Here is a 13852-nt window from a genome sequence, read left to right as displayed (position 1 = left end):
TTGAAAGGAGTATGTGGCTTCCTTATCCTTCCTACTAAATATAGCACCTCACACTTATGTTGAAGTTCATTCATCAAATAGACAAGAGTTAGTATGCTCTCCTTAAAGGAGTAGTCACTCTTGATTAGTTACCTGCCTTAGGCACAGTATCTCCATACTGAAGTTACCTTTCTGACAACAGAATTCACAGCAATGATGGAATTTCCTTCTGGACCCTCTGAAGAAATAGCTGTACATTCAGGATCTCCTGGGAGCACGTACACAGCCCGCTCTGCCAGGACCATGCGAGCATGGTCATAACAGTTCAAGCGTTTCACCCTAGAGAAAGGAAAAACACAAATGGGTACATCATCTTCGACAATCCATTTTAAAATATAAATTGAACTTGAAATAACAGGAGAGTCACTATCCACAGGATCAGTCTCACAAATAAAATGGGCATGTCCATTTCTATACTGACTTCAAAATATAACTGAATGAATCAATGTTTTCCGGACTTTCTTGAAGTTTGGTCAAATCCCAAATTCCAGAAATATTTTTGATGCATTTGCCATTTGGGTTTGAGAAATATAACACAAGGGTGCCCTGACCAATGGTGGAATAAAGTGAAGCTGCCTTTCATATCATCCAAAAGCTAAATACTGCAAATCTGAAACAAAAACAGAAAATGCTGGAAATACTCAGGTCAGGCAGCATTTGTAGAGAAAGAGAATTTATATTTCAGTAGAATGATCCTGCATATTATCCAATTCACCATTCGACTGGCAAGAAAGAAAATGTGAGGAAAATTAAGTCCTTAAATCCTTCCATCAGGACCATGGGCCAAAACATTAGACGTGCTCCAGATTCTACAAAAGTTCTTTATTTCTTTATTGCACAAGACAACTAAACAATTCCACAGAGAACTGAACTTCATATTGTGAGATTCAGAAAAAAGGAATAGGAGTAAACCATTTCACACACACAAGCTTATTTACCTGCCACCCTACGCCTCAACACCCTTAAGTACCCAAAAATCCATCAATCTCAGTCTTAATCATACTCATTATCTGAGCATTCACAATCCCGACGTACAGAATTTTAAAGAATTACAACGGTCATTAAGACCATCCAGCCTGTTTTATCATTCAATGTGATCATAGTTCATCTGCAATCTGACTACATACACTCACCTTTGTCCATATCCTTTAACACTTTAGTGATCAAAAATCAACTAAGAATAATAATAATCTTTATTAGTATCACAAGTAGGTTTACATTACAACTGCAATGAAGTTACTGTGAAAATCCCCTCGTCGCCATATTCCGGCACCTGCTCGGGCACACACGAGAATTCAGAATGTCCAATTCACCTAACAAGCACGTTTTTTGGGACTTGTGGGAGGAAACCGGAGCACCCAGAGGAAACCCACGCAGACACGGGAAGAACGTGCAGACTCCATGCAGTAACCCAAGCCAGGAATTGCACCCGGGTCCCTTGTGCTGTGAAGCAACAGTGCTAACCACTGTGCTACCGAGCTGCTCATCCAGCATCAACTGCCATTTGCTCAATAAAATTCTAAACTTCTACTTTAATTCTAAACTTTGTGCATAGAAGTGTTCCCTAATTTCCCACCTAAAAAGTCGAGCTTTAATTTTTAGAGTGTCCCCTAGTCTTAGAAGAGCAGAAATAGCTTTTAATCCATCCCATCTATTCCGCTTAATATATTGAAAAACTTCAATTACAACCCTCATATTTCTGAATTCCAGCAAATGCCCCGATCAATTTGTACTCTCTCCACATAGGTTACCCCTTGAGGTCCAGATATCATTCTGGTAAATCATAGAATAGGAGGCGGCCATTGGGCTCTTCAAGCCCACTCCGCCACTCATTATGATCACCCAACTCAATAGTCTAATCCCGCTTTTCCCATATCCTTTGATCCCCTTTGCCCTAAGTGCTATATCTAACTGCTTCTTGAAAACATAAAACAACTACTTCCTGTGGAAGTGAATTCACAGGCTCACCGCTCTCTGGGTGAAGAAATGTCTCCTCCTCTCGGTCCAAAATGGTCTCCCCCGTATCCTCAGACTGTGCCCCCTGGTTCTGGACACCCCCACCATCAGGATCATCCTTCCTGCGTCTACCCTGTCCAGTCCTGTTAGAATTTTATAGGTTTCTACGAGATCCCCTCTCATTCTTCTTAACTCCAGCGAATACAATCTTAACCGATTCAATCTCTCCTCGTACGTCAGTCCCGCCATCCCAGGAATCAGTCTGGTAAACCCGCGCTGCACTCATTCCATCGCAAGAACATCCTTCCTCAGAGAAGGAGACCAAAACTGCCACAATACTCCAGGTGTGGCCTCACCAAGGCCCTGTATAATTGCAGCAAGACATCCCTGTCCTGTACTCGAATCCTCTCGCAATGAAGGCCAACATAACATTTGTCTTCTTTACCACCTGCTGCACCTGAATGCTTACCTTCAGCGACTGGTGTACGAGATCACCCAGGTCTCGTTGCATGTTCCCCATTTGAAATTATGGCCATTCAGATAACAGTCTGCCTTCTTGTTTTTGCTACCAAAGTGGATAATCTCTCATTTATCCTCATTTATCTACATTGTATTGCATCTTCCATTCATTTGCCCACTCACTCAACTTGTCCAAATCACAATGAAGGATCTCTGCATCGTCCTCACAGCTCACCCTCCCACACAACTTTGCGTTACCGCAAATTTGGAGATATTCTGAAAATCAATGCTGCATTCCCTCTTAAGGCACAATCCAATGGCCACTCTGCACCGGAAAAGCAGCTCACCGCGGCCGATAAAAGCCGGGAGACCCCGCTACCCGGCTCTCAACGCCTCGCAAGATCCAAAGATCAACAAGTTGGCCTCAATTCTGAACTTTAACTCTAGCTAACAACCTTTTAGAAGGGATTTCATCAAATGCCTTTTGGAACTCCATATAAACAACAGTCATAGACATTCCCCTATCCACTAATTTAGCCACCTTTTCAAAAAGGTTTGATTAGGTTCATCAGGCATACCGTTACAAATCCATGCAGACTCCCTGGATCAACTATAATCCTTTATTATAGTCTCCAATAATTTCCCAACACCAGGTGTTAGGCTAACTGGTCTACAATTCTCCTGTTTCTGCCTCTCACCTTCCTTAAGCAGTAGATTGACATACTCAATTTTCCAATCAAAAGGAATGGTTCCCAAATCAAGGGAACTTTGCAAGATCGTAGTTGGGGCATCCCTTAAAATCTTGTGATGGAAACTATCTTGTCCTCGAGATTGGTCAGCCTTCAGTGCGATTACTTTCTTCTACTACTTTTATTTTGCTGATGCTAATTGGGTGAGTCCCTGTTCTTAGTTTAATATTAGTTTTCTGAGGATGTCTGGTATGCTCATCTTTTCCTCTTAATATAAATATTTATATAGTGGTTTAAAGTAATAAAACTTCCCAAGATGCTTCACAGGGACATCATAAAGCAAAATGGGCCACAGGAGACAATATTAACCCAGATGGTCCAAAAAGTTAGTCAAAAAATTTGATTTTAAGGAGTGGCTTACAGGAAGAGAGATAGGGAGTGAAAGAGCTTTAGGAAGGTAATGCCTGAGCTGAGGGCCCCAGGCAGCTGACAGCATGGTCACCAATGGTGGAGCCATTAAAAGCAGGAATTCTCAACAGGCCACAATTAGATGAGTGTAGTTTTCAGAGGACTAGGGAGGGGTGAAGTCATGGAGGAAATTGCAAACAAGGATGAGAATTTTGAAATCAAAGCATTGATCACCCAAGATCCAATGTGGATCAGAAAGCACAGGGGTGATAGGTGAACAACACTTGGTACTGTTGCTCCTAAGAGGAACAATATTTCTCAAGTGGAGTTTGAATGGATGATTGTTTATTGAAACAGTTGCTTAGTAGTAGAGTGCTTGATTATTGTGAAAAGAGAGACATGTTGCTGGAGCTTTTTATCTTACACTCATCAGGACAAATACAAGAATGTCAAATTTCAAACAATCACCACAATTTATACATGATGTGGAGATGCCGGCGTTGGACTGGGGTGAGCACAGTACAAAGTCTTACAACACCAGGTTAAAGTCCAACAGATTTGTTTCGAATCACTAGCTTTCGGAGCACTGCTCCTTCCTCAGGTGAATGAAGAGGTATGTTACAGAAACATATATATAGAATTTGTCTTTGAATTTGTCTATATGTATGTTTCTGGAACATACCTCTTCATTCACCCGAGGAAGGAGCAGTGCTCCGAAAGCTAGTGATTCGAAACAAACCTGTTGGACTATAACCTGGTGTAAGACTTCTTACTGTCCTCACAATTTATACTACAGAAGAAAAAGGTACTGATTGATTGGCAATCAAATGGGCAGCATAGTTTTCGATGACCTCAAGTTTACGGAGGGTAGAAAGTGGGAAAGCAGCCAGGGGTGCATTAGAATGGTCAGGAATATATGTAACAAAGGCAGAAACAAATGAGAAATGAGGCAGGGATGAAGTTGGAGGTGGAAATATGCATTTAAAAAAATAAATTTAGAGTACCCAATTATTTTTTCCCAAATAAGGTGCAATTTAGTCTGGCCAATTCACCTACTCTGCACATCTTTGGGTTGTGGGGTCAGCCCCATACAGACACGGGGAGAATGTGCAAACTCCACATAGACTGTGACCCAGAGCCGGGATTGAACCCGGGTACTCAGCGCTGCGAGGCAGCAGTGCTAACCACTGCACCACCGTGTGGCCGTAAATAGGCATCTTAAGAGATGGTGTGGATATGTAATCAGAATCTCAGCATGGGGACGAATGACAGGAAGTCTCAAAATTCTGGTCTAGTCCCCCAAACCATGGAGGAGGTTGGTGTTGGTAGCTCGGGAACAGATTTTGAAGCGGAAACCAAAGACAATGGCTTCAGTCTTCCAAAATGTAATTGGAGGAAACCTCTGCTCATCCGTTACTTGATGTCATAGAGTCAGAGATGTTTACAGCATGGAACCAGGCCCTTCGGCCCAGCTTATCCATGCCGCCCAGTTTCCATCACTAACCTAGTCCCACTTGCCCACATTTGGCCCATATCCCTCTAAACCCACTCAGACCATTTAACTGTCTAACTGCTTTTTAAAAGACAACATTTTACCCGCCTCTACCACTACTTCTGGTAGCTCGTTCCAGATGCTCACCACTATCTGTGAAGAAATTTCCCCTCTGGTCTCTTTATAATAATAATCTTTATTGTTGTCACAAGCAGGCTCACATTAACACTGCAATGAAGTTACTGTGAAAAGCCGCTAGTTGCCACATTCCGGCGCCTGTCCGGGTACACAGAGGGAGAATTCAGAATGTCCAAATTACCTAACAGCACGTCTTTTGGGACTTGAGGAAACTGGAGCACCCGGAGGAAACGCACGCAGACACGGGGAGAACGTGCAGATTCTGCACAGAGTGACCCAAACCGAGAATCGAATCTGGGATCCTGGCGCTGTGAAGACACAGTGCTAACCACTATGCTACCGTGCTTAAGCTCTGATAATTTAGCAACAGTGGAAGTATTTTTAAAAATTATTATTCATTCATGGGATGTGGGCATCGCTGGCTGGGCGAGCATTTATTGCCCATCCCCGAGAGCATTTAAGAGTCAATCACATTGCTGTGGGTCTGGAGTTACATGTAGGCCAGACCAGGCAAGGACGACAGGTTTTCTTGCCTAAAGGACATTAGTGAACCAGGTGGTTTAACGACACTCGATAATGGTTTCATGGTCACCTTTAGACTTTCAATTTTATTTTGACATCCAAAAGCATCGGGTTATGTTATAACCCCAATGGAGGTCCCGGGATCGGGATCAGGACCGTGTGGTTTCCCATGACCTCCTTGGAATATTAACTACCCTTTTATTGAATTCAAATTTCACCATCTGCAATGGTGAGATTCAAACGTGAGTCCCCAGAGCATGACTGTGGATCAGTGGCTTACTAATCCAGCCACAATACTGCTACGCCACTCCCTACCATTGTGAGATGCAGAGATAGAACTGGGTGTCATCAGCTTATACGTGAAAACTAACCAGTTGAATACGCAGTAAGCAGAAAGCATAATTACAGTAGAAATGAACTAACAAGGTTTATTACAATACAATTCCAAAACTCTTCCACTCTCTGAGGGGTCTCTTTCCTCGAGCGACACCAAGGCCAGGGCTTTTATACAAGCTGAGCTTGCCTTGTTAAAGGGAAGCCCTGCCCCCTTAAAAGGGTAGTTAATATTCCACGGAGGTCATGGGAAACCACATGGCCCTTATCCTGGGACCTCCATTGGTGCTACTGGATGTCGAAATAAAAAAGGGGGCCAAGGATAAATTCTTGGCCAACGTACAACTTGAATTATAATTAGGCCATTCAACCCCTGAAGCCACCTCCATTATTCAACAAGGTCATAGCTCATCAGATCGTGGACTCAGCTCCACTTTCCTGCCTGCCCTCCATAACTAGATTTCCTTGTTGATCCAACTTAGCGTTATATATTCCTTGGCCCAGCCTTCCTGGATCTCCAGGGAAGACAATTCCACACACTAACAACCCACAAAGAAAAAGATTCTCATCTCAGTCTTAAATGGGAGACTGCAAATTTTTTAACTATGCCCCTTAGTTCTAGCCTCCCACCAGGTCAAATCCCCTCAGGATCGTGTATGTTTCAATAAGGTTACCTCTCATTCTTCTAAACTCCAATTGATATGGCCCAAATGGTTCAAAACTTTCACATTAAAAAACCTCTTCATCCCAGGAATCAGTCAAGTGAATCTTCGCTAAACTGCTTCCAATACAATTATATCCCTTCTAACGCAAGAAGCTAAAACTGTGCTGCTTCTCTGAAGGAAATGAGAAAATGGGTCTTTCACTAAACATCCAGAAAGCAAAGGTTCTCTCTTCCAATTAGTTCCTCCAACCGTACCTCCCCCAATAAATTAATATCAACAGCAAAATCTTGGAAAATGTGGACCATCTGCCTCTTAAGGCAAGATGTGGAGATGCCGGCATTAGACTGGGGTGAGCACAGTAAGAAGTCATACAGCACCAGGTTAAAGTCCAATAGGTTTGTTTGGAATCACTAGTTTTCGGAGCACAGCTCCTTCATCGGGTGAGTCAAGGAAGGCAGACATAGGTGGCAAAATCCTTCAACGGTGGCAGCACGGTAGCACAGTGGTTAGCACTGTTGCTTCACAGCTCCAGGATCCCAGGTTTAATCCCCGGCTTGGGTCACTGTCTGTGTGGAGTCTGCACATTCTCCCCGTGTCTGCGTGGGTTTCCTCCGGGTGCTCCGCTTTCCTCCAACAGTCCAAAGATGTGCAGGTTACGTGGATTGGCCATGCTAAATTGCTCTTAGTGTTCAAAAAGGTTAGGTGGAGTTACTGGGTTACAGGGGTAGGGTGATGGTATGGGCTTAAGTCGGGTGCTCTTTTCAAGGCCCGGTGCAGACTCGGTGGGCCAAATGGCCTCCTTCTGCACTGTAAATTCGATGATTGTACCTCCAATGTGGCAGCCCAGCCTTCGACCGACTGAGGAAGAGTATTTGAGGACAAGGATCTCAAATCCAAGATAAGGTTATGGTTGGTGGGCAGCTGTGATTCCCACATTCCTATATGCTTAAGACACTTGGTCAGCCTACAAGAGGGACCTCAAAGCACTGGAGAAGCACGAGCGGTGCCTTTGCAAGATTCTCCAAATCCAATAGCAGGAAAGGCAGTCCAGTAGCATCCGAGCCAACATCAAGGTGATAATTGATTTGTGGTTTGTCCTGTGGCCCAACCCAAACTGGGGAAGTTTTCCTCTACACTTGTAGCTCCAGACTGGCTCAGGTAGGTTACTTCAAAACTACTTTACTTACACTATATGCACAATGAGAAACACATCTCTCTTGTGTAGAGATTATTCCATCTGCTGCACAGAGTCTCCAGCACACATCACATGCTAATATCACTGTTGCATGACACACAGCACTACCTCATTACCATAACTAGTAACATATGCTACATCTCCCCGCCACCCCACATTATTGATCTATTTATATTTACACTACCTCCACTTTCTCCCAAAGTCCACAGGTCACAGGTTATGCCTTTGTGGTGCCTTTGCAACTCTCCCTGCTCTTGTTGACACCGTTGAGAGTGGTGATGGCTTGAACTGATCTATTGGGTGGATCAGCATTCCGCAGTTGATTGATGTCGTCTTCAGGGCATCATCCGAAAGCTAACGGTAATCAAATACATGTGATCTTGCAGGTTCTAATAAGATCAGAGTCTTCCTGTTTCTTCTGAATGTTGTGGATGGGACAGGAACGCGGTTGTTCAATTTGTTTAAGGAATGTGCCTTCAGATCTTTGATCTCAAATTAAAACTTTCTGATCTGGTACTAATGGGCTAAAGTATTGACTCTGCCTGGAATTATACCAGTTCTTCTGTTTATTACACAGGCTGTTCTCCATATCCTTCATGGTCACCTGCTGTAACATTGCATTGCAGGTTCTGCTGCAAAGAAATTGGTGTCTTCAGCCTCAACCCAAGTGCAGCTCTACCAGTGAATAGCTGGTTAAAAGATGTGGCTCTACTTTAGCAGGGCTGAATTCCAGTTAGTATTCTTGGTCATTAAGATTTTTAACCTCTTTCAGTGTCTCCAATGGGGAATTAGCAACAGGAGTGATCCACAGTTATCTGTGAATTTCTTGAAGTATTCATTCACAAACTGTGGCCCATTATCCGAAACAATTTCATCCCGAAACATATGCATGGAGGTGATATCCTGAATAACTCTCATCACGTCTCAACCGTTGTAGCGTGACGTCTGGTCGCTTGTAACCACCTTGCATAATTATCCGCTGTGACAAGGTATGCTTTTCCTCAAAAGGCAAAGAAGTCTTGTCCCAATCTTTTCCAAGGCCTATCTGGGAAACTAGACTGTACAAAGGTTCAAAGTAATGACATGACGATATCTTGAATTGCCTTGCCACCTGCAACATATTACTGCTGACCATAAACAGTGATGTGCATAATGCTCTACATTTCACTATTTCCAAGTGACCACCATGGATTCTATGAAGAATCTCCTCCTTCATAATTTTGTGTATTATCAGACAATGGTCGAATACTAGAAGATCATCCATGTTTCCTTTGTTGATTTTTGCAGGAGCTGGTCGTTCAGACTGTATATTAACCAACCTTCTAGGCAAAACTTCATAACCTGGGTACACTCAAGATCTTTCTTCTGTGCTTTCCTGACTTCTTGTGGCTTTCACTCAGACTAGCATGTAATCTGATATGATTGATGGGAATGCTTCCATCCCAGAAACAGGCATGAAGTCGTGGGTAACGACGTGATCAAGCATTGTTCAGAATAATGCATCAGCTGTGGTCTGCGATCTCCCTGGTTGTGTATGGGTAACATATCAGTCTATGTCTGAAATGTATGAGCAGAGGCATTTTGACCATCTTTGTGGAGTTCAAGAGGGTGACAAGTGCATTTATGGTCTGCCTCAATTTGGAATGTAGTCCCATCATTGAGAATCTCGCGGATGCCCAGGTCACCACCAATACTTCTTTCTCTAGTCACATAACATTTCTCCATTTTTGTCAATGACCTAGAAGCAAATCAGACTGGCAGTTACCATCCTTCTGGACCTGAATGAGTACAGCTCCAAGGCCAGAGGACCTATCTGTGGCCTCCACCATGAGCAATCAGAGATCATAATGCACGGACAGCACAGTGGCGCAGTGGTTAGTGCTGCTGCCTCACGGCGCTGGGGTCCCAGGTTCGATCCCGGCTCTGGGTCACTGTCCGTGGGGAGTTTGCACATTCTCCCCATGTTTGCGTGGGTTTCGCTCCCACAACCCAAAGATGTGCAGGGTAAGTGAATTGGCTACGCTAAATTGCCCCTTAATTGGAAAAAATGAATTGGGTTTTCTAAATTTATTTTTAAAAAGAGATCATAATGCGCTAGCAGATCGGAAGAAATGAGCCTTTCGTTTATTCACTGAAATGCATTGGTTTGCTCAATGTCCCAGATCCACTGTTGGTTCTTTCTCGCGAAGGTTCAATAATTGAACTAAATATGGAATAAATTTGACAACCTGACTGACCATCCGCAAACATTAGTAACAGACTTTGGTTGTGAAAGACACTGATGACTTTCGTTTTCTGAGGGTCGACCTCTATGCCCTAATGTTGTATAATGCTTTCCAAGAATTTGAGCTTTTGCAAGTACACATTTCTCGTTTAAGGTGAGGCCCGTCTCTTTTAACACTTTTGAGAATCTCTCAAACTCTTGTGATCAAGATCCTGTCTTGTGGCTCCATGAAAAAGTATGTCACCCATTTGACAAATTTCTCCACTTTCCTTCTAGAGTGTTTGATATGGTTCACTGGTATATCCCGAGATCTGATGATATCCTGAAGGGGAGGAGAGTAAAACAGAACTGCACAAATGGCATAATAAATGCTGTTCATTGCCTGGGCTCCTGGTTGCAAGGTATTTGCCCCCCAAAATGCTATTGGCATCAAGCTTAGAGAAGAGATCACCATTGGCAAGCTTTGCCAAGTTGTAATCCACAGACGCCATAGGATGGATGTCGTCTCTGGACTGTTTTGTTTAATTGCATGAGATCTACACAAAGCCTCAGCTGACCATTCAGTTTGGGGACTGTTGGGAGTCCTGAACAGTACCTAGTCAGCTCTATGACTGGTGATATGACACCTCTATATAACATTGTCAAGTTCCTCTAATGTATTGCAGCAATGGATGCGGCACTATCCTGGAAATATAGAGAAATACAGGTGTAGCATCTTGAACAAACCTAATATAGTAGTCTTGTTTGAGCTTACCAAGTCAAAAAGAGCTGTGGGAGTTGTTGGCTGAATTCTGCCCCATTGTCTGTTCTGCATTTTACAGAATACCCTGTTGCTTGCATGCATTTCTGCTCAGTAAAGTAGTAAGTAGAATGAATTCTTCTCCATTCCAATTAGTCAAATGATTCTTTCCCAGCACAGCTACATTTAAGTGCTTGTGCTGCAAGTGCACTTAAGTGCTGTTAATAACCAGAGGCTGTGTTTAGCTCAGTGACACAAATCCACTGCCGAATGGATATTTAAAAGCATCAGGCTGGTAGGCTGCAGAAATCATCAGCCAATTAGAAATAGGAAAGTTTAAGCTTGAACAGGCATGATAGAAGGAATATCATGAAAATGTAAGGAGTTATAATTGGAGAAAGTGCAGATAATACACAGAAAAATCAAAACATCCTATCTCCCAAAGTAAGAGTCGCCATGACTATAGAGAAATGTTTTTTTATTAAAAATAGGGCATGATTATATCATCAGACTAATGTTCAAGTGTCATTTTTACTCACCAGTGATTTGGATTTGATGCCTCTTATTATCCGTCCATTATTTTAAAATTGTAAAATATACTCGCAATATTTTAAAGGATAAATTAAACGCATACAAGTTTTAAGGTTTTGAATCTTCAGAATAATACACCAGCTGGAGGTTAAAAACCTGGGATTGGACAGCTCAGCGACACTAGGGTGTGACACTAGGAGACACATCAACTGAAGCAATTTAAATTAACATGAGAAAAGGTATCCCACACAACAGCTTAACATCCTATCTAAAGTTTATGGACAATTTATTTTGTTAACCAAAATGGTACAAAAGATGAGCAATCAGTTTAGCTGGTCACGTTTCCACCCAAACACAATAAGTGAAGAAAAATCCATTATTCCCTTCAGCCTTTCAATCGAAGAGATCCATTCTCCTTGAAACTACTAATCAATTTATACAAAGTCTTTGAATAAAATTCTCAAACTTTTCCGAGATGAAGGGATATTCCCATGTGCTTCAACTGATTTTTGTTTCATTTATTCACGGGGATGTGAACTTCACTGGCTAGACCAGCATTTAATACCAATTCCTAATTGCCCTCAAGAAGGTGGTCGTGAGCCACCAGCTTAAACTGCTGCTGTACTTGTGGTGCAGTTATGTCCAGAGTGCTATCAGGTGGGGAGTTCCAAGATTTTGACCAAGTACTATGAAGAAACAGCGATACAAGTCCAAGTCACGGTGATGCAGGATTTGGAAGAGATCTAGCAGGTTGCGGTATTCATATGCACCTGCTTCTTTTGTCTGCTAGTGATAGAGGTTGCAGGTTTGGAAAATGCTGTCAAAGAAGGATTTGCAAGTTGTTGCAATGCATGTTATAGAAAGTACACACTGCAAACCACAGTTTGTTGACAGGGAGTAAAATTCAGATAACGAATAAGCAAAGTGTATGGGCTGTAAATCCAGTAGGCTGCTTTTTCCTGGATGATGTTGAGATTGAGTTATTAGAGCTGCATTCATCAAGGCAAAGATTTCAACACATTCCTGGCTTATGTCTAGCAGATGGGAGGCAGTGGCAGAGTGGTCTTGTCACTGGACTAGTAAACCAGAGATCCAGAGTATTGTTCTGGGGACCCAGGTTCCAATCCCACCGTTGCAGATGGTGAAATTTGAATTCAATGAAAATCTGGAATTAAAAGTCTAATGATGACAATGAAACGATTGTCGTAAAAACCCATCTGGTTTACTAATATCCTTTAGGGAAGGAAATCGGCCGTCCTTGCGTGGTCTGGCCTACATGTGACTCCAAACCCACAGACTCTTAACTGCCCCTTTATGGGCAATTAGAGATGGGCACAGCCTGCGATGCCCACCTTCCTTATACAAATTAAAAAATATGGCAGCCTGGTTTTAGAGAGTCAAAAGATGAGCTCACTGCAGAATGACCTATTCTTATAACCATAGTATTATTGGGCTGGTCCAGATAGGTTTCTGGTCAATGGTGACCTCTAGGATGTTGAGAGATTCAGTGATGGAATGTTGTTGACTGAGGTAATTACGACTCTCCCATGGTGGAACAGCCACTGTCTGCTGCTTGCCAAGCATGAATATCACTTGCCACTTATCAGCCCAAGTCCAAATGTTGTCTCGGTCTTTCTGGAGTGGGGCACACTGACAAAAAGATCAGAGTACAAATGCACCAATCACTAAAATTTGCACCACAGGTTAGCAAAACCGTAAAGCAAACAAACATTTGGCTATATTTCCAGAGAAATAGAACTGAAATATAGGGAAGTTAGCTAAACTTACATCAAACCTTGATTAGACCACACAGAATATTGTGCGCAGTTCTGGTGCCATTTTAGAAAAGTATATAGTCACTGGAGAGGGGGCTGAAAAGATTCACGAGGTAGATATCAGAAATTCAAGGGCATATGTATTAGAAAAGGATCGGCAGGCGTGGTCTACTTTCTCCTAAAGAAAGGTGGCTGAAGGGTGACCTGACAGAGGTATTTAAAATTATGAAAACACTGATAGTTGGATACAGAGGGAATGTTTCATCTTCTGGGGAAGAGCATAACAGAGGACAGCAATAAAAGGCAGTCACCCAGAAATCATATGGGGAATTGAGAAGAAAGCATGTTACCCAAAGAAGGGTGAAATATGGAACTCACTACCGCAGAGAGTGGCTGAAGCAAGTAGTATAGATACATTAAAGGTGAAGTCAGGCAAAGGCAAAAGGGAGAAGGAGAGGGTTACAGTGCTAAATTTAGATGAGGAAAGATGGGAGGATACTTAGCAGAGCATAAATGCTGGCCTTGACTGGTTGGAGTGACTAGCCTGGTTGTGACTTGTATCCCTGTATAACCGGGCTGCACATGGGTTTGGACTCCAGTGTGAGGAACCTCAAATGAAACTACATTTCGTGCATAATCAGCAGCGAACATCCCACTTCTAACCTTATGATCGAGGGAAGATCATTG

General features: G+C 42.7%; 1 protein-coding gene across 3 annotated transcripts in view; it reads right to left on the bottom strand.

The window, feature by feature from the left end:
* ube2o (ubiquitin conjugating enzyme E2 O) overlaps window positions 1-13852 on the bottom strand; it is a 202426-nt gene that overhangs the window by 55158 nt on the left and 133416 nt on the right. For 2 of the 3 annotated variants that reach the window (XM_072483904.1, XM_072483905.1), the window contains exon 8: window positions 168-318. The exons of the other annotated variant lie outside the window; for it this stretch is intronic. In XM_072483904.1, the coding sequence (XP_072340005.1) occupies window positions 168-318 (151 nt within the window). The remainder of the gene's footprint in view (window positions 1-167; window positions 319-13852) is intronic. 3 annotated transcript variants of the gene reach the window in all.

The sequence above is a fragment of the Scyliorhinus torazame genome, chromosome 18, assembly GCF_047496885.1.
Source record: "Scyliorhinus torazame isolate Kashiwa2021f chromosome 18, sScyTor2.1, whole genome shotgun sequence".
Lineage (NCBI taxonomy): Eukaryota > Metazoa > Chordata > Chondrichthyes > Carcharhiniformes > Scyliorhinidae > Scyliorhinus > Scyliorhinus torazame.
The sequence above is the reverse complement of the archived record's forward strand: the minus strand, read 5'-3'. Positions and strand labels throughout refer to the sequence as shown.